Source organism: Manacus vitellinus, unplaced genomic scaffold (assembly GCF_001715985.3).
Source record: "Manacus vitellinus isolate BGI_N305 unplaced genomic scaffold, ASM171598v3 scaffold_0_pilon, whole genome shotgun sequence".
Lineage (NCBI taxonomy): Eukaryota > Metazoa > Chordata > Aves > Passeriformes > Pipridae > Manacus > Manacus vitellinus.
Window position 1 is genome coordinate 6,701,743 of NW_021938789.1, and position 22,228 is coordinate 6,723,970.

Here is a 22,228-nt window from a genome sequence, read left to right on the forward strand (position 1 = left end):
AAAGTTACCCAAGCCGGTATAAAACTGTTACTGCAGCACAACACCCCTTGTATGTGGGATAACTCTGCAGACTGTGTTCATGAAAATATTAGGCTGAGCCATTCAATTAGCTCTTCACATTCTTCCTTCAGCTATGACATACTATGATAATCAAAATCATTCCTCAACATGCACTTCAGAAATTGGTTATGGAGCCTGTGTCGAGACAGGCTATTCACCTACTGCGTGCTATTCCAATCCACTAGTGTGGCTGAAAAGTCCTACACTATCCTCCAAATATAACTCATTCATTCACTTCAGGCATCAGCAGCTTCCATTGACCTTGGTTAAATCATTTTAATTGATTTATTCATGTGTACACAAAACAAACCTACTCAATTATTCTCTGCAAACATAGTCAGCTTCCAGATCATTGAATTTTTACATATTTATTCACCAATTTGGATAATTCTTTGATGCACTGTAGCACTACAGTCTTTCATAGTGCTAGAGGGTTATATTAATCTATCTTGATGAACTCACAATCTGTTCAAAAGGGAGAAAAATATAAAAATTAAAAAGGCATAGAAATTTGAGAAGGGCTTATAAGAACATCGTGAGAGTAAGGTTAGGATCTTCTTTCACAAAGGAGTGCCACTTAAAGGTGACATCTTCTCTTCTGTCCTCAGGATATTCATTGGTTTCCTATTCGGTCACATCGTGACCTTTTCCATATATTTGAACATCACCTCTTGCATCGAGATCATCTTTCAATTTACTCATGAAACTGTGTTAGGCTAGCTGCCCTGCTTGCTTATACCAGGACAAACCAAGGTAGCTGTGGAAATGTCAAGTTGTTCTAGTGCACAACTGACAGAGGAACTCTTTATCACATAGAAGCCTTTATTGCACAGAGGACCTTGCCAGGTCCTTTTTCTTGAAGGAAACCCCAGTGCAACAGCCTTCAGATATAGCAGCCAAGGACCATGAACTAAGGGTGATGGCAAGGCACTTGGGCTTCTGCGCTTGGTTGAGTGAGTTTTTAAGGAGTGCAACCCTTGGGAATTTTGTACTGGCTGTCTTCCTAGAGGATTTATTCTACTCTGTCTACAGTGCAAGCTTTGATACAGTACTTAAATGTGGGTGGATGGCCTTGAAAGCTGATATAGAATGGAGACACCTGTATGCTCCAAGACAGTTGCTTTGAAAGCTGCTCTTAGCAGAAGGCGTGCCTGAGAATGGGACCTTGTTCTGTAAGACCTAACTTCAGCTCACTGGATATCACACATCTCTCTAACACTGTACTGTTACAGTACATGAACTTACTGGATATTACTCAAAATGGTTATCTGTCTGATTCAACATGGCTGTTTTTTACTTGGATATTGGTGTTTATCTTATAAATTGCAATACTGACGGACGAAATTCTTGACCATGGAAAAAACACCACCACGCTGAATTCCCCTTCTAGTTTGGGTTCTGCTGCCATTAATCTGAAAAGTGTGTTGTGATCTACTCCAGTTCTGGGGGTTTCCAACCAGAGTCAAGATGGCAATGGGTACGGAAGCAGGAACTTGTCAGGAACCAAAAATCCTGTGAGTACTGGACAATACTAGATTGTTCAGCCCAGAAGAAATATGTTATTTCTTTAATCCTTGGCCAATAGAGAGTATGAGCTACTTGGAAGAGGGGGCATATAAGATGCTATTGCTAAATCTTGGTTATGGAGAAATTGGGATTGAGATTCTTTGAGATTCTTTGCTTCCTCTTGAATTTAGGTAATTAGCTCCTACCAAGACATCTCAGTTTTATTTCCCTTAAATGCAACAGCTATTTGACCTCTGTGTGTATGAAAGAATAAGTACGTTGTGCAGTTTTCCAAGGCTAATTTTCATTTGCAACAAAATAAAAAATGGACTGAACTCTTAAATCTTTAATTACTTCTAGTTCTTTCCACTCTTACTGTGTTTACAAATGTATGAATGCATCTTTTTAAAATTTCTTAAGTCTATCTTTGAATGTCTTATGGACCACAAGCTGAGGAATATTCATCCAAGTATCTGTGGAGTATGCCAGGGTGACTTCAGAGAGTTTCACTCAGTGTTTTCAGTAATATTGCTAAGCTTCCATTTCTACTGGAATAATAAAAAAGCAATAGAATAGACCACTACTACTACTGGTGAATTTGTTTTCTTGCTTTCTCACTTATTTAGTAACACACACTTGCACTCAGGAAATACGGAGATTAAGCGAACAATAGAATGTTTAACCAAATCTTTAATTTAACCTTTTTCTTGCTTGTGGTAGAACAGCAACAGTAGAGCCCAAGCCTTCCAAATGTGAGCAAGTCAAATGACTATCAGTCAAGCTTCAGGGAGAGCAGACCTTCTGGAATGACACCACTGAGCTTTGCAGTGTTTGCAGAAGCGCCCAAACCAGCTGGTTCTACAAAGACCCTGCTTCAAACCCAATGGGGACATAGGTCTTGTAGCACAGAGCTGACTTTTGCCATGTGAGGCTCACTGGTACCTGGATGTTAGTCTAATGTCTGCTTGTTTACGTCTCCCTGATCTGCAGTCACACCACTGCACTACAGAGTATCTCAAATCCCTGTTGCCTTCCCACACGTATCTTGCCATCTCCACTGGTAGCAGTACCTTCTCTTTAGCAGAAACCTGGAGCAACTAAGTGAAGGGATAAAGTCCTGCTGCCCAGGGAAAGGGATCTGTTTGTCCAAGCTGCACTTCTGCTCTGAAAGTGTGGTGGAGCAGAGAGAAGTAAAGGTTTTGTGTTTGTGAGATGCACCTCCTTCCCTTAACAGCAAAACTACTTCTGCTTTTATGCCCCAGGTAACAGAAAACAAGTGTAACTACTGCACTGTCCTCAGCTGTAGAAGTTAGAACAGTCCCATTTACCTAAAGTGTGGATATGCTCATCTGTATTTTCTCTTCTTTCTAGCTTCCAAGGTATATTCAAAACCAGCCTCCTCTCTTAAAATAGTCTGTAGTATTCTGTATTTAGTGCTAAGGGGAGAAATTGCAGTTGTTTGTTATGTTCAATATCACAGTAAAAATATTTTATTACAGGAAGAAAGGTGGAAATTAAGATTTGTGGACCCTCATTCAACAGATGCCAGTTGGATCACAGTACTTGCAGTTTTTCATGTCTGGCAATATTTGTTTGGGTCTAGTCATAAGAGAGCAGTTTTAATATGGAATGTAATGGTTCAGACCTGGGTGAATTGGCAGAGTTCAAGTTTGTGCAGTTCTCCTGGCAACCTGGCAATTCTAGAAAAACATAATTTACCCCAACCAATTTTTCTTTAACGGGAAAAGTGGGAAAGTAAACTTAGCTAGCAGTGATGAAAGGAATAGGATTTTCAATCTGATCTTTCTGCCACTAAGACAGAATACACAATAAAGGAAACCAATATAATTTTACAAATGAGGTGGAATTGCACAGAGTAAAAAAAAGTTTGGTCTCCAGAGATTTCATGTGAATAGAGGAAGGGAGTGGAGAAGTTAGTAACTGGACAATGAACTGTGTGCAGTAACATCAGCATATGTGTTGACTTTTCTTATATTAAATAACTTTGCACAATTAATCTACTCTGATTCACTGGCATATCATTCCAAGAATACTTTTCTCTAAAGCAGTAGTTTTTTTCAAATATTCTGTTTTTTGCACTATTACATAAAACAGTGTCCAAAGTATTTGTTCTAAATAAAGTGCCTTTTTTTTTTTAATCAATTGAATTTGAAAAAGTGCATGTGGATGAGTGCTAATTAACACTGCATGCGTATATTATCATTAGGTGATAAGGACAACAAATTTCCACAACATCCTGATCTGGTCATAATTAATCGTGACAAGGATCCTGTTGAGCTGAAAGTTATTAGTTCCAGCCTAATTAAAGGTCACTGCTGACTGCAGTTTTGAGCTTCACCAGATAGATCATGCTATCTTATTTCTTTATTACAGACAGAAAATAATTAAAGATGACGCAAAAGCATAAAGCATCATATTTTCCACATCCGTAGCAAAAAGAAGTGTTACACTATTACTTACACTAAAGATCTGAATCTATTTCAGGGAACTAACTAGAGTAAAAAATAATTCTCTGAGAGGAAAAGAGATGAAAAGACTATTTTTGGAGATGTAGTGAAGTTTGCTAAGAATAGTATCATCCTACCATGATGTAGGAGAGATAATTATGCTACACAAATGAAGTCTCCCTCCTGGTAGTAATACCAGATGTTGTATGCCCTCAACATTATTGTAGCCTTGTCAGCCACCCAGGCAGCACGTTTTGGCAGACAATGCAGGCATTTTCTGACTAATATGAGGTTAAGAAACATGCTACTGTGGAAGATTGTCCATCTTCTGGTTTGCCAACCTAGACTCCTGGAGCTACCATGATCTTTCCTGCAATTCTCCAATCATCTCCAAGGCCTGACACTGTGTAGGGGGGTTAGAGGGTCTTCAAAATTAATTTAACAAATGACATTTATCACCAGAAGTGGCACCTTGTAGAGACTGGCAACAGCCTCTGCGCTCTCGCAGTCATCCTCCTCCTCCAGTTCCCACTGTGCTCGCTGATGTTTTTCTATCAGCTCATGGTAAGCCTAAAAGAAACATAATAGGTATATTTAAATCTCTGAAAAGGTTTGGATAGCTTCTTGTGATCCTTCCCTTTCCTTCCTTGACACCCTTCCCATATATCCTGCAACAGTAATTGTTTATCTGGAACAGTGACTCAGAGGGAAACGAAACTTGCCTTACCACCTTAATTTGAGCATATCCAGTCTTGAGTATAAAACTCCTCAGCCTCAGCAATTTGGGGCTAAATAATATGGACCTATTACTGCAAAACATGTAAAATTATCTGATTGGAAACCTGCTTTACGGCGTATGAGAATCACATCATAGCTGGTACTACGAGGTGCAGAACAGCCATCAGATGTCACCATCAGACACCTGAGTTACAGCTGTATCACTGTACAGGACTTTTGCACTGGGGTTGGTCACCATGCCCCATGGTGGTTACTGAAAGGATGATCTATGACTTGGTCCTGACTTGGTCCTTGAGGGGAGTAATTTTTTTCTTCAAGTGAGGAGTGTGACTGTGGATGTGTTGGCAGGCCCATGGAAGACTGGATTTCACAGACACAGACTACCTCAATTTTTAGACTAATGAGTAGTCATGTACATAAATATTTCATATTTTGATTTAAACTGCCAAGTGTTCTCTTACACTCCCATGGTAAATATGGTTTTCTTTATTAGGTGTATCAGTAGAGCTCTTCTAAAGAGCACCAAAGTGCTCACAAACTCTTCATGCACAGATCATTCTCGTAGAGGTAGACTCGAAAATTCACACTTCTCATGGAATCGCAGTTTATGACAGAATTTGACAAGTTAACTGCAATAACATGTATCTCCACTGTGGGTAGGCTGAACCAGACTGGGTTACTGTAACTGGCACTTTATAGATTGAGTGCTTCACCTCATCATTTCTGTATTCTCTGCCAGTAAAAGACAAAATTAAAATGCTCCTTTTCCAGTGGAAACATAGATGAAGCAGACAGGGACTCTAACCTTTACTGTATTATAAAAAAATCAGAGCTGCAGCAATTAAATCAATACCATCCAACTTGTGTTCAGAAGAAACGGATGTGAAGAAAGTTCATTGCAAAATCCACCTTCATAATTGCCAACCACTTAAAATTCAGCAGAAAGGTCAGTTACTGCCAAGGCTGCTCCCACAGTGGTGTGAGCCCCTTGATGAGGTGTGGGGGGAAAGGCAGAGAAGAAAAGTATGGTTAAAACTCTGGGTTTATGGTCAGGCTTTGGGATCAACTCCTTCACTGCTGAGCTGGCTGTGAAACCATGAAACACGTTTAAAATAGCTCTTCAATGCTGAGGGGATAGTTCTCACAAAATAATTAATGGACTATTTAAGTCAAACCATGGGATCTGCATGTATATACAAATTTTTCTTATTCTTTAAAGAGGTCTCTGCACTCAAGATCCCATCTGTTCTAGGACAAAAGACTCTCCCACCATGGCAGCAGAAAGGCTTACATTTTTGACTGTTATAATTTGCACACAGACATTTCATAATACTAAGACTCAACTGTGTTCTGTCCTGCACCATGAAGTGCAAATTGCCCCAACTTGCTCAGCTTGTCATAAGCAGACTGTAAGTCTACAGTTCAACTAAGTGTACTCGTTAGCTTTCTAAGGTGTACAGAACACAGCATGTCATTGTAGGGAAGAGGTCTTAATGCAAAATTTCTAAGCTTTGTTGAATGAACCTGGATGTGTCTGAGACCTGTGACGTGTACAAGGAAAATACACTCGCAAGTGCTCAGTGGCTACAAAAACGTGTGCTAGAATTATTTCTCTCAAGTTATAAAAAGCCAAAGATATAAAAAGTGCTCTACTGTTTTAAAGTGCCTGAAACATTTTGTTTTGAAGTGAGGTGTTGCCAGGCAGGTGTGCATACAAAACCAGTAACTGCATTATCCAATTCATACAATATAATTAAAGAACGTGGCCCTGCAGTACAAAATTATGGTGTTAAGATCAATAAATTTTGAGTTTGCTACAGCTGGAATCTGGGTCTTCTCATACAGTAATTTTATCTAAGTTATTAAATTTCACCAATATTTTAGTGCTTCTGGATGTAACCACTTTCACCTTAAATTATTTCTTTCCATGAAAATTGAGGATTGATTTTTTTCTTTAATTCTTAATAGCTTGGGTCTGCAGTTCTCAGTAGTTATAGAAGTTTTGCACTCTCAGCTTTTATAGCTAAGAACTCTGATTATGTACATTCATTCTGAACAATAACAATAGATCTCTATAGAAAATACAACCAAGAAAAGATTACACTAGCCATTGCACACCATATTAAATTATCAATTGCAAAACTTCTCTAAGGCATCTTGCCAGAGATCATAATGAGTTTTTCCTCTGCTTCTGTGAAATTTGATAGTCTTTTGAGGCTTGGTAACCTCACTCATAGAAAAGCAATTAGATCAAAGCAAACTATTTTCTTCTGTAATGCAGGCTAGATACTTTCCTGCAGAGATTTTCTGTAGTGAAGCAAACATATAGTACCTAAGTAAAAGATGTCTTCTACAAAACATGCAATCTTGCATTAACCCCCTTGGCATTCTCTTCCAGTTCAACAAGACCAACACTGGAGGAAAAGTCTCTAGGCAAGCAAGCCTAGGCAACAGGGGTTCTGACCCTGTCCACCTGTGCTACCACACATAACTCTCATGAAGACTCAAAATTCCCAGTTTTATGGAACTGGGAGAAATTGGCAGTATATTTGGCCTTAAAGAACAGTGAAAACAAGCTTTTACTTGCTCACCTTGAGAAAATTATGAATATCTTCATTAAGAAAAGTTTTACTAAGGAGACTCTCTTGTTCAGCTTCCTGTCTGTGTTTAAACTCTTCCTTCTTCTTTGCACGGCACTCCAGTCGTTTCAAGATCAGGTCTTTACTTTGCTGCATACATTCTGGAACACAAACCATGAACAATTATGTACCACAACTCCACAGGGAGAAAGCAGCATCTGCTGCTGTCACACAACATAAGCTCATGGAAATCTGTTAGTGAGTGAAATAGACAAGTAATTACCATGCAGGGTTTGAAATTTCCTTCTTACCCTGATGGTCTTTTCAGCTGTGAACTTTTAAGTCATTACATGGCACTTAAATCTATCAGGTTTTTGGATTGCTACCATCCTGCACTCTCCCTTTCACTGGTGCTGCTGCTTATGCTAAGGCAGCGTGTTAGTTCAAAGAAACAGATTCCCTCCTGCAGCCTCCCAAACCTCCCTCCACTGCTTCAGGAAGGTCCAGAAGTGGCTCATTATTTATTTGCAGATATGCAAATGCTGCTGCAAGGACAGGGGCAGTAACATATGGTGGGGAGAAAAGGTCTAAAGCAGTGCTAGTTTAAACTAGCCTAGTCTGGCATGCAGCCATACTAGGCTTCCAAAGTGATTTATTCAAGAACCTGCAGCAAAAGCTGTCAAGGTCCCTGTATGAAATACTGAAATACTGAAGTACTGTGAAATATTTGGGACTAAATTCCTTCAACTTTCATCCCCTCTATAGCTCTAAGTGATTTATATATTCATGAGACTATCTGGACGCTGGGCTGCTGAATGGAATTTGTGCTTTTGATGTTCTACCACTACTTCATGTCTCATTGCCTGTCCACCTAAGAAGAATTTTATTCATTTTCCCCAGTTGCCCTGCCCCAGAGCAGTACTTCATTCCTGATACATGCAGCTAAAGGGGAATGCAAAAGAATAGTTACCTGTGTCTGCTGTTCTGCCACCACATCAAGCTACTCTTGTAAAAAGAAATTATTTTGTGAGGAAATAAAGGAGCACAGTACTGCAGCACCAAGCATGTTACTTATTCTGCATGCTAAGTTATTGTGCTTATCCACAGACTGAGGATGCACTGACAAAACACTTGAAAGTGCACTGAAAGTACAGGAAAGCCTGCGATAAAAATATCACCTGAATAAGAGTAGCAATGTTTTATTTTTAAACACTACTTGATTCTTTACTACTTCCTGGTTCGTTTCATAGGAGTACAGCCTTGCTGTCTTTGTGCTCTGCTTGAAAATTTTAGGTATGATATTTATGAGCTCATAAGAAAAGTCAACAGAAGACTCTATTGGGAAAAAGGCTGCACTTCAGATCATTTTTTTTCAAGCACATTTCATTTCTATCTAAAACAAGGAGGTTGATAATGCCCTTCTGCACAGGACGTACTAACTACAATATATAGCTATATGTAACTATAAACACCTACTTTGCATAAAACCAAGGCCCTGACAGAAGTATTTTTGCTTTGGAACAAGAGAAAATTGATAAAAAGGAGCAGAAAGCACCCACAGATTTCTCTTTATGCTTACAGAATGTTAGTGGTTGAACCTATGCAAAGACTATGAAGTAGGCATAACCAGTTTTAGAAGCAAACATCCATGAAATAAAATATATCACGATATACGTGAATTTGTGAGTATCAGCAAACTGTTCACATGGGTAACTGATGTTTTCATAGTGGAGCAGGTTTGTAGCATGGGAATTCCAATCTGTATGACAAAATGACTGGCTCAGTACATGACGGGAGAGCAGTGGATATTGGCCACCTTGACTTCAGCAAGGTTTTTGACGCAGTCTCTCATCAGATCCTCATACAGAAGAGGATGGGCAAGCAGACAGTGAGATGGACTGAAAAGTCCACCCGGAAGCCAGTGGTGTACCCCAGGTGCCAGTACTGGGTCCAATCATGCTCAATATCTTCATTTGTGACCTGGATGAAGGAGTGCACCTTCAGCAAGCCTGCAGAGGTCAGAAAAGACAGGAATAGTGGCTAATACACCACACATGGTTGTGCTTCCATCCACAGGGCCCTTGACAAACTGAAGACATGGGCTGATGCAAATCTCACGGAGTTCAACATGAAGTGCAAATCCTGCACCTGGGGAGGAACAACATCAGGCACCAGCACATGCTGAGGACCACCCATCTGGAAAGCAGCTTGGCAGGAAAGGACCTGGGGTTCTGGTGGACACCCGGTTGAACATAAGCCAGCAATGTGACCTTCCTGCAAAGAAAGGTCATGGTATCCTGGGCTGTATTATGCAAAACATTACCAGCAGGTGGAGGGAAGTGATCCTTCCTCTCCACTCAGCTCTGGCTAGGCCACATCTGGAGTGCTCTGTCCAGTTCTGGCCTTCCCAGTAAAAGAGAGACACGGAGATACTGGAGAGAGTTCAACAAAGGGATACTAACATGATGAAGGGGCTGGAGCATTTCTCCTGTGAGAGAAAGTTGAGAGAGCTAGGGCTATCCAGCCTGGATAAGAGAAGGTTCAGGGGGGGATCTTAGCATGTATATAAATATTCGGAGAGAGGGTGTGAAGAAGCAGAGCCAGGCTCTTTTCTGTTATTCTCAAAGAAAGGACCAGAGGCCGTTGCCAGAAACTGAAACACAGGAGGTTCCCTCTGAACATCAGGAAACACTCTTTAATGATGAGGGTGACTGAGCACTGGAACAGGTTGCCCAGGTAGGTTGTAGACTCTCCATCCTTGGAAATGGAAGCTGTCTGGACGTGGTCCTGGGTAACCAACTGTAGCTCACCCTGCCTGAGCAGATGGGGTGTACCACATGACCTCCAGATGTTCCTTCTAACCTGAATCACTCTGTGATGCTGTCAATTGCTGACTGTGAGATATGGCACAATTTACTGACAAGTCCATAGTGAGCACTGCACCAAGAACATACTGCAACAAGACTGTGCTCATTCTGACAATTCAGTTCACTGAACTATAACCCTAATGCCATTTAGCCACAACAATTTTCTTTAAGTATGCCACAAGTAGAAGAAACGGTTTTGGAAATTGTGTGAGAGTAAGTTACTTCTCACTATTTTCCTTTTTGCTGAACATTTACTATAATTTTTCATGAATGCTGATGGGAGGCAATGAGCCCTGATACAGCACCTATCAGAAAAGCTGGGGGTATGTTTCTCAACATGTTGGGCATTAGGTAACATGCAAAGTGATACAGGGAGAACCTTAAATCAGTGGATCAGTCAGCTTAGACTTTAAAATTATATTTTCAGATAGGCAATGTGAAGGGGTGTAAAAGGAAGAGGAAAAGACTTAATTTTTAAAGTATTTTACTCTAACATAATAAAAGAGAGATTTGTGTGAAGAACATAAGCCTTAAAATTATCTTTTTACAAGAGTGATAGCATATGTGCTTTGTGTATCTTTTGGTTTCACATGTTAGCAGGAGATCATAGGGCAGTCTTGTGTTACCCACTATCACCACCAATGTCAAGTGCATAAACAGTAAATAGAGAAATATCACAAATACTTGTTACAAATGTGACTCTTCTTCAATATTCAAATAAATGAAATAAGGTATAGATTATGTGAACCGTAGATAAATTCATACTAGTACCTAGAACAAGACATAAAAGGCTTAAAGCCAAAGTTCCCATTCTAAGCATACACCCCTCAGAATAAAACTGTTCTCAGTCAATTCATCAATACCTTTTTAAAACAGGGGCATAGGGATAAAGTCATAATTTTTAAAAATTTTTAATACAATAATGAGAACTCATACCCATATTTATTAAGTCATGAGCTCCAGTTTAAGTACTCACCATTACTGAAATGTGCCAGCTGTTCCCAGAAGGCCTTGTGCAGATCTGTTAGAAGTTCTTCCTTTTGTCGGACTGAAAGATTATTCTTTACAGTTAAATGGTCCAGAATATTTGATACAATAATTAATCTACCCTTGCACTCTTCTGGTATATAGGACTTAAGGGAATCGATCATTTTCACCATAAGCTCCCAGTTGAATAACCTTTCCTGAATGTCCTAAAACAAACATAAAGTCCTGTTTAGAAACCAAGAATCTGTCTTTGGTTGTGCTTTCCTTTCACTGAATTATTCATTCCCAAATCACGCAGTAAACGGCAGTGGCTTCTCAAGACCATGTGAATAACAATCTTCATGTACTTAAATATTTCTGAATATATTGATCAGTACAGGATAGCAGTGGGTCTATTGCATGTTCACTTGCAAGAGCTAATCTAAAACTGTTGGTGTTTTTCATTATTTGTAGCTGTTGAGAAGACATTTAGTCAGCAAAAGACAACAAGTTTGCAAAACAAACTTAAATACTCAAGGAGAGAAGGACAGAAGGGCAACATGCAAGTCCTGGACCTCTTTTCAAGGTACTATATGGCACAACAGTACAGGCCTTCATTTTGAAATGAGAGTGAGTCTTCATAATCTGCAATAGCAATTGAGCTTTTTGCAATAAAGCTCAGAGACAACTGTACTAAGCACTCTATATCCTGAAGCAGGAATGACAGGCTCTGTACACTTACATCATTCTTTCTGTTCAGATTGACTAAATCTCTCTCAACTTTTATTTCTTTTTCTACTTTACCATTGCCCGCAAATCTTGAGATTCACTTAACAAACTTTCTACTGCAATCATCTTCTCGGTCAGATCCATCATTATCTTTGTTGTTTTGGCACTTGAGCATTTTGATTGGTCCAAGAAAGCCTGCTGGGCTTTGTCAGTCTGCTTCCAGAAAGCTTCCATCTGTGGAATATGAATCAAAAAACAACCCATGTTTCCTCATTAATCATCAGGTATTTCATTACAGCAAGAGACATCTGAGTCTATGGAGATACAAGTCACTGAGACAACAGACAGTTTTCAGTATTAGTTATAGTGAACAATTTGCAAAAAAAAGAGCTTGTTTACTATATGATAATACACTTGGTGGTGAAATAAAGCCAGTAGGTCAATCCTGACATTTTAAAATAACCTTTTAACTTGCTAAGAATTTGTTGTTAGTTCTCCACATATTGCATCTACAAAAACCTGTTATGTTTTTAGTATTAAAGAGAAAAACATAAAAGATAAACTGCAGCTTTTTTTTCTGGGAAGCTTATTTAGCTGTAGCAGCAGGCATTCCAGTCAAACAACATTTTTTACAAAAAAGGAAAACTGAAAATTGTTACTGTTTTTCACCATCAAAGCCTTTCATAGCCAGAGGCTACATAAGTACTTTATTGACAGCACTGGAATTAAGTACTTTATGCAGTATCAGCAAAGTGTATTTTGATAGATTATTGTATGGGTAGTCTCTAGTTTTAGGCTCTGGTCCTACAAACACTTATGACTGTGGACAATTGTGACTACTCTGTGGTGTTCAATGCAATTACTAGCACACATAAAGATAAGAAAATTCATCCATAGTCAAAATTTTTATTAAGTATCCATGAGTTTTGAAAAAAAATCCCCTATGGTGTTTGTGAGTATGGCAAAAAAACCCCTTTATATTTTCAAGAGAAGACTGGATTAGTTCAAGGTCCCTATCTATACAAATCTGTGCAGAAAGAAATAACTTTCAATATGGATGAAAAGCATGTGCAGGCACAAGAGTGACAGAGCCACTGAGGGATGATTGCTGCTGGTGAATAAATGCCATGTTGCTCAGCAAGGTTGCCAGTGATTTTTTTATGTGATTAACTCTGGAGAACTCCGAACAATCAATTTTTCACAGAGTGAAGTTAAATTGCAAAAGAAACTTGATACAGATGTACCAACATTACCAGCACTTCCACTATAAAGTGAAAGGCTTAGAGAATCAAAAGAAAGCTGAGAAAATTCACAGTGAAGCACTTAAACATCAGACATCAAAAAATGTTAAACCCTGTCTGAAAAAGGCTCAAGGCTGAGATGATGGGCTGTTTTGTCCAGGGCTGAAGTGCCAGAGTCAATCAGAGCAGGCAGCTCACAGAGCCATCACTCTGACTAGTCAGCCTCTCATTTTCATCACCAGTCAATTTGCTCAAACCCCAAAAACAGGAGAGAATATCTTACAGATCACTCAGTTTACTGGAAAATAATACATAGAATATTCTTAACCTCCAGTTTTGTAGGCTGAAACCTATTCCTACACAGAGAATCTAGAGAAAAAAAACCCTTTACTTTGAAGATCAAATGCCTGCTATCAAATGATATTTGTACATAAAAAACCATGTAAATGTATTCTAATGTGCTAAGAAAAATGTTTTGCTAAAGTAAATGCATAAAACCTACTAAAACAATGCCCTGTAATTATTTTCTTAGTACTTCTTTCAACTAAAAAATTTTTATTATCTCTTATTACACTCTTAGTTTTGGGGATTGATAAAAACGAGGTGCTAGGATAAGATTTGCAAAAGTCAAGCTACACATACGCTTGAAATAAATCTTACCATCAGACAAGCAATAGACATTTATCAGCTATAAACCCAGTGTGATAAAACAGTAGTGTTCTACAAAAAACATGAAAATGTTTTTTGTATAAAAACCATTTTTGTATGAAAAACATATTGGGACCCAGAGGGCATAGGAGATACTTTGCTGTTTTCAGTCCTCGTACACATATAAAATACTAACTGTGGACTAGTCAACAAAACCATTGCACTAAAGCAGTCCCCACCAAAAGAATAACATTAAAATAAAATTTTAGAAAAAAATAGAAAGTTACATTATCTATTACGTGCTCAGAATATTCCCTTTCCTTCCTTTCTAAGTCTTCTAGAGTTTGGTAGTCTGAATTATGGGCTCCTGACATCTCAGTATTCTGGAGTCTAGAGTCAAGTTGTTTCTGTAATTCTTCAAAATCCTGGAGAAAATAAGCAAGTGATTTGTTAAACAGAAAAACAGACACAATTTCTAAATTTGGGAGGGAATTTGCTGAACAAGAGCATTCAGGAAGTTCTGTCTTTGGGTAATGTGCCTTCTGTAGCAAGCAGGAAAATCTCCAGATGTATGGCAGCTCTGAACTACACTTACTACACATACATGTATTTCCACCAGTACAATCAAGACTGCTGATCATTTCCACTGAATTCAAGTTTTTGCACACTAATCGCACTGGATTTAAGGCAGCACAGTGCTTTAAGGCAAAATGCATTCTGATATAAATTATGAGGTACAACTACAGAGATTCCTTACAGTACTTCACAGATTGTGAGACTGTACAAACAAAGTCAGTCAACAACTAGAGCTGATGAGCTGACAGACTCAAGCCTAAATGTAAAATTACATCTGTATGTAAGAAAAAAAAATCAGTACTGTAATTAGGCTGCTCTCAGCACAAACATTCAAGACTTGGATTGGCAGGGCACTGGATAACCTTACTTAAGGCCAAGCTTCCTACAGAAGGTTGGACCAGACAATCTCCAGATGTGCTTCTCAATTCAGATTTTTCTATGACTCTAAACTGTAAAATGAAAAGTGGAACCAGTAGCTCTCCTATTTTGTGTAGTTTTGTAACACTTTTTTTCCTTCTAATAACCTTAGAAATAGTACCATGACTCCCTGAAATGCAAATTGACTGGAAGTGTATGTCTTCTAGTTCACAAGTAGCATATGGACTTTGATACAAGTATATGAAAGAAAAAAGGATATCTTTTCCCTTGATGAAAGCTTTAAGCTTCATTCTGGTACTTTATTTACTGCTACTTTGTTATCAGTAATGATACATGGGAACAAACAAAGTCCTGATAATTAGAAATTATTAAATCTGAGTGAATAAGGTTCTCAATGTTCTGTTTGCCTAAATGGATTAAACTACAAAATACTTTTATCCTTAACAGATTACACACATCACTGTCCTGAACACTTCATACAACAACAAAGAGGAAATGCATATAAGGTAATGGAGAAAACCAACTAATAAGGGAGTTGCTCTGCATTTCTTCAGAAATAGATTACAAATGACATTGCTGTTCAAAAGAAGCAGGTGAGATAGCCTGCTGTGGTAATAAGATTAACTCTTATTTTCTGTGGTCTTAAATATTATCAAACAAACCCACTTACATTTTCCTGAATTAAAAGGATCTTCTTGAACAAATCATCAGTAATCTTCTTCTCACGATAAAAGTCTGTGAGGTATATTTTGAGAACCTGAATAAACATCTATTTAAAAGGAAGGAAACAAAACCCAGGTTAAGTGCCTGTTCAACACTGTAAGGACATCTTTGGGATAAAATTGATTTAAATCGATCAGGGAGATTATAGTGAATCATAAGTGAAATAACAGATACATCACCAGCAACTCTCCAGTATTTCCATTGTGAAAAATTCTTTGGTTTTGGCATCAGTAAGATACTGGAAGATGGTGTTACATTCTAACAAAGACAAGGACATAATCTCCTACATCCTTGTAACCAAACTGACACATTTGAAACTGTTCTTGACTGAAGAAAATGCAGATCACTTAAAAATGCAAAGTCTATTTTTCTAAAATTTAATGAAAAACTAAACTGAAAGATACTAACTAGTCTAAAGATAATAAAGATTTGTTACAATGATTTTAACTGTAGTCAGCCACATGAAACATCCATCATTTTTCTATACAACCCAAAAGTAAACATCTCAAGTTCTAGTTGGCTTCTTTTACAAGAAACATATTTATTTTCCAGATGTGCGCCTTTTTTTTTTAAGACTGTAATAGTAGTGTATTCAAAAAGATGGTTTTGAATTTTTTTAACACTGGGAACATTTTTGTTTAACCTTTTCCCCTCTTGTCTTAATCAGAGTTTCAGTGTAAAGACAATTCACTCCATTACTAACTCCTGCAGCATTTTCCAATGTGAAAACCAAAATATGTAAAATTTAACAGCCACCTGCCTGCTACTCATATATTTGAAAACAGATGATGCAGAACTTGCCCATTTTAAACAGATAAAAACATAAATAAATGATTAACTTTGAAGTCAAGTTCAACCTTCACTAGTCAAGCTAGACTTCCTTCTGGAATCTGATTGCAAGTTCTCTTTCTCATCTACTGAGATGGGAATAATGCATCAGAGGAGAAACTGCTTTCCAGGTTTACTTTTATGCTTACTCCTTTGGATTGTGTAGAAATTTGTTCAGAAAATCCCACCCTTTCAAATATTCTCAGTGTCTTTAGTAAAATATATCAGAAATGACCAATATATTCAAACAGAAGTCAAGAAAAAAAGGGAGGAGAAAGCTACAGACTTTACATCCAGACTTATATTAACTGAGCTAAAACTCAGTAGGAGTAATGATTCTATAATTGATCATATCTAGTCACCAAAAACAATTGTCCTGAGTATCCTATGGCTTCAATTGTATATCTTTCTTTTTTTTCTCCTTTTTTCTTGTCAGCTTTGGATAATGTGACTTGTGTAGGTAGTTATCTATGGTTTAAATAGTACCTTAATGCCTCAGTCCTACAAAATCACAACTATTGTACTTATCACAATGGTACTGATTCAGTTGAACTGAATTTTAAATTTTATTCAAAAAGCTTGAAGTCTCTGGAGTTGCAACACACAAGCATTGTCCTTATGATAAACTGATCTTTAAATAATTTACTGCCTCTCTTTATGAACCTCAAATGCTGTATGTTATTCTCTGGAGTAAAGTTTTAAACCAATTTTTTATATTTTCTCTATTGCTATTTCACAGACCAATATATTTCATTATACTTTACTCCTTTATGAAGCTCATATATATGCAGAACAGGAGAAAAAATAAAGACAATAATGTAGAAATGCAACTCTGCTACACTACATCCCAGCTAGCCAGTTGTTTATGCTATTTCCTAAACTGATATTCAACTAAGATATTCAAAACAAAGAGCTATAAATGAGTTATAAGTACCTACCACATGTTTTTCTTTTCTGAGTTCAGTATCAAGATGCATGAGATCTTTTAGAATTAGACTGCAAAGGCAGAGTTTAACGTCAAAACTAAAACAAAGATTAAAAAAGTGTTAATCCAAATGATGGTTACACAGAAGGGCAACACCATACAATAGTTTCATTTAACCACTAAATTCTCCTGAAACCACCGTCCCAAAAAAAGCAGTTAAGTCACTTTATTTCTACATTGTCTTCTCTTTCAGATAAAATTTCTGTATGCAAAAGTAAGCAAAACAAAGTAGCACTTTTAACGAAGCTGGAGTTGCAGTTTCCTTTAGAAAAAGGCAAGGTAAACATAGGCACGAGTGGCTACAACAAAGGGAGTATGTGGCTTTACATTAAAACAGCTATAATAAGAGTGAACATTTTGAAAATGTTCTTCCTCACCAGTACCTTCCCCAGTCCCTGTGACATAAATATCCTTATCCTTGCTAAGGAGGATACAGACACACATGTGTTCATCCAGGGGTGCAGCTGAAAGAAAATCAGAGCTGACAGTCCATTTCAATTAGCTCCACCTGCTCAACAGTGGCACATCTGAGAAAGAAGCTGATCTCCCACAGTAAGACATGAGTGATTCCCATTAAAAGGGAGAGAACAGACCACTTGGTGTTCTCAAGGCACCTGCTGTGTGACTGGACACTGTACAGCACAGAGGACTCCATGCCCAGCTCAGCACACCACCACATGTGTGAATCCAGCATAGGAACCGTAACAAACTATCTCCTTATCCTAACAGGGATATACCTTTTACAAGACAGCTTTTGCCAAAGTTCTGATTCCCAAAATTTCATAAAGAACAAGCTGAATTTCAACATACAGCACAATGTATTACCTTAATCTCTCCAACCACTTTTATAGGGTTATAAGCAGACAACCCTGTCTTGATGTGGTGACTGTATGCATTCAAGCCAAGCCTCAGGTTTACACCAAACTTTCAGTGACTGTCCTGAAAACTACTAGGGTATGCTAGGAAATGACCAAACACAAGGGCAAATTTACTGTTTACCTCTCACATGTCAGCACTTCAGGGAAGCTGGTCACCTTAAGGAAGGCTCGAGCCTGAAATCTGTCATCGCTTGTTGTGGAATGTATTGTTGTGGAGGAACTACAGTCCTCTTTGTCTCCCTGGCTCAGGGATCCCAGGCTGCCCGATGTAGATGTCTCTACAACCTGATTAGGCAGAACTGCCTGCTTTGGATTCTCATGCAAAGATGGATTGGATGAGCCATCTGCCAAAGGCTAAAAGTCAAAGAAAATTCACAAGGTCAATTAATACAACACAATAAGGAGATAAACATCTCATCAATTTGCAGTGTTTGCTTTCAAGAGAAAAATTAAACAGTATACACAGCAAAAGTGTTTCCATATAAATTAAGATTCATCATACTGACAGGTTTTTGCATTGCCCAGAAAAGCAATCTTCTGTTGTATGCTTTCTTCCTTTCAGATCCTTATGGGGGTTTTTTAAAGGCTCCTTGGACAGATCCAACTTCCATTAATGTTAATGGGCAGAAAAGTCTCTTAGCTACAGTGAAAATTGACTGGACACCATGTAAAGCACTGCAGGTTTCAGGGGAGCTGAAAGCAGTTGATGCCTTACAGAATAAATCCTGAGTCAATGGACGATAAACAAAGAAAGATCCCTATTAAGGAAATTGGCAATAAATGTTCTTCTTTACTTGACTCTGCAATTTACTGTGATACAGAATGATTGTCATTAACTTTTACAAGTAGAATCTAAAACCTTACCCTAAATTTCTGATTGATGGGATAGATCACTTTTGCCTTTAATGCAAATGCCGTGATGTTACTGTCCAGAGGAGACTCACTGTCCTGTATGGAAAAGAACAGAAAACCATTTGGGAACAGCAGTAGATCTGGTATCTGTAAGTATTGCATGCCCCTTTTTGTTACAAAATGTAGAAGTTCTTATTGATAACTACTTATTGATTGTTTTTTCTTTGGTAGGAGAAGTCTTCTCTTAAGACTCATTCAGAGTATGAAAACTCGATAAGGGAACACTTGTCATTACCACTGCTACAAAAATGCTTTTAATCCTGAAAGTAAGAATAAGCAATAGCTGGTATTCACATGATATTTTCATTTTGTGTCATGTCTGTGTACCCCCCCCTTAGCAAAAACTAAAGATTTTACATGAGACTGAAATTAGCTTAATAATAGGATAAGCTGCACAGATATCGTGGCTGTAAATTCTGTCTTTCAATTTAAATGAAGAAACAATAGATTAAGCAAACCTAGTCATCATCTTTTTCCAGGAAGAACATTTATAGTACAACCCTTAGCTAAAATCTAGAGAAAATACCAATTTTTTTCAAAATTTTTTTTGTAGATAATAGTCTTTTTATACAACCTGCTATACCACATAGTCCGACTTTCTGTGACTCCCTTTTTCTAGCTACTGGAACAATGGGATCATCAGCTTTGTATTGAGAGGTTATGTATGGCTTAATAAAAGTCTGTCTATAAGAAACAGATAAGTGAATCCAAGCACTAGGAGATTTCCTATTCTATTTTTTTTTTCAAATGAAATGAAAGAATCTGATTTGTCAGAACATAATTTTCTCTATATGGCTTTTTCTAGGAAACATCAAAGCACTAATAGAGTATAAAAATAGAAACTATATAATTCATTAAATTTTTATCATTGCACCTTTTCATCTCCATTTCACTTATTTCCAGAAATTTCTGGATTTACTGATACATTCAAAAGCATGAGGGCAGCATGTAAAAGACTTGTTCACACTGAGCAGTCTCAGTGTTGCAGAACATACTCAGGGACAGGAGCTGACAGAGCTATTGCTCTGTGGTGGTTGAAGGCAGAACAGCCAGACCAAAGCTGGAAAAGCCATATTGTAGAGTGCTAGAACTAATACATCCTGCTTCTCAGCAGGCATAAATAACACACAGTTATTATAATACAGTAATTATAATATTACTGCAATGTGGAAGGTCTCTGAATGAAAATATCTGTTTTTCTGAAGTACTCTAACTTAATTAAAAGCATTTTCCATCTATGCTTCTTAATGAAGTGTCAATTTGATGCTGGTAACAGCAAAAGCTTCTGAAAATTAGAACAAATGAATAGACAAAAAAAAATGTAACTTCAGTAGTTAAGACAAATAGGTGGGAGAAAGTCCTGCAAATAACAAGGTTATTTCTTAATGTGTTATAAATGAGTTAACATGTTTGGGAAATGGATATAGTTGTGAATGATCATCTTTAAAAGACTGTGATCCCATTTCAAAAGCACTGATAATATGCATAAAGACGTATAATTGCGTAAGTTCTCCCACAGGATTTACACTCCAAAAGAGAATTTGCTCACTTTTTATGCTGTACTTTAACTCAAGCAAAATGACCAACCATGGTTTGTTATCATTCCTGATCACAAAACTGCAATGAAGATTAATTACCTGTCAGGATTTAAACCAACAGTAAAATAAAATGTTAACAATAACATCTATCTCCTCTTTGTTCTGAAATCAGTTTCTGTTACAAGCTAAGCAGCAGACTCGCTGGCTTTAACTGACATTTTCTGCATGTATTTAATGTATGTATAATAGACTGGGTTAGCTGAACTGCACATTTTTTAAAAAAAATACAACTTTTAACTTTGCCAAGAGAGTCGAATCACCTCTGGGTCAAAGGTAGTGATCTAACAAATACATGGTAGGACTGGTTCTCCAGTTATTTTGAGATTATTAAAAAAAAATAATTATTTTTTCATCAAGGGTGGGTAAAGTTTATACCTTCTACTACTTTTCTTCACAAATTGTTTCTCCAGTTGTCCATGAATCCCAGCTCACCACAGTGGTCTTTCAGTACTTGGATTACTTTGTTACTGCAAAAGTTTCTCTAATAGAGCTCTTCATCCAGGAAAGAATCCACTATTAACTATTGGCACTGATTCCAGTACTTAAGAACTTTTTCTTATGTCAATAGTGGTAATTTATTCCATCAGCTTTTTGAAACTAAGGATGACATACAGACAAAACCAAAGAAGCCTCTATGCAAAAAGAACTCAGGATCTTGATTAAAATATCCAAAGAGTCCCCCAGGTGAAATGGAATCCATAAAGGTGAATGAGTGCTTTAAATGGTTGCATTCATAAGCAGCAATCAACTCCTGGTCTCCATCTTATGCTTTTTTCTGAACACTTTTTAAAGTCTCAACTCCAAACCCACTAAAATTAAAGGAGTTTGGATCAGGCCCTGAATGTGCTCATTGCCGCATGCAGCAAAATGGACATCCACCACCAAGAGCAAAGCTTTACCTCCAGCACCATTTCTTCTTTTGATGTATAGGGTTCTGCTCTATGTTTTGCAAATGTGTGTTCTTTTTCATCAGAGTTGAAGCTTTCCAGAAGTCTCTGGGAATCATCTTTCTGAAATTCCAAGAGAAAATACATAAAATGTAACACTGAGACCATGCAGATCCACAGGAAACATCTTTGACAGCAGCCTGAATACATTAATATCTCCACTGTGAAAATTATTTCAGTATTAGTTGAAAATTTTTGAAAAATACAATATAAAAATGAAAATTTTACATATTCAGGAAGGAATAATTAAAATTAATGAACTTCGTAATTTTTCATTCCAGAAGTAGAACTTTAATATGAAAAGTTTTCAGAGGCTGTAAACATGTCAACTCAATCCATCTGCTCTCAAAATGTCTTACTACAGACTGTGGAGTCAACCTCATGGTCTGAGCTCAAACATCTAAATTAAAGCAAGTTAACTAAGATTGTCTATAACTGTTAGCAATGAAGACAAGTATTTTTGCTCCCCTGCTATGAGAAAAACTTCCTAAATGAAGTTTTACGTGTGAGAAAGTTCCTGTCAGGAAGAAATAATCATCAGAAAACATTCATCATCTTCCTTCCCAAAAACGCAGCCTGTATCACTGCCCTCACTTCCCAA

At 37.6% G+C, this 22,228-nt stretch overlaps 1 protein-coding gene across 4 annotated transcripts in view; it reads right to left on the minus strand.

The window, feature by feature from the left end:
* EVC (EvC ciliary complex subunit 1) overlaps positions 1-22,228 on the minus strand; it is a 48,109-nt gene that overhangs the window by 23,311 nt on the left and 2,570 nt on the right. The window contains exons 2-11 of one of the 4 annotated variants that reach the window (XM_018089260.2): positions 21,580-21,690; positions 19,035-19,118; positions 18,292-18,524; positions 17,246-17,330; positions 15,427-15,525; positions 14,090-14,227; positions 11,989-12,147; positions 11,195-11,411; positions 7,364-7,512; positions 4,506-4,604 (exon numbers count right to left, since the gene is read on the minus strand). In XM_018089260.2, coding sequence (XP_017944749.2) covers positions 4,506-4,604; positions 7,364-7,512; positions 11,195-11,411; positions 11,989-12,147; positions 14,090-14,227; positions 15,427-15,525; positions 17,246-17,330; positions 18,292-18,524; positions 19,035-19,118; positions 21,580-21,690 — 1,374 coding nt within the window. Of the gene's footprint in view, positions 1-4,505; positions 4,605-7,363; positions 7,513-11,194; positions 11,412-11,988; positions 12,148-14,089; positions 14,228-15,426; positions 15,526-17,245; positions 17,331-18,291; positions 18,525-19,034; positions 19,119-21,579; positions 21,691-22,228 lie in introns of those variants that run through there. The other 3 variants (XM_018089267.2, XM_018089282.2, XM_018089276.2) reach the window with 3 other exon arrangements.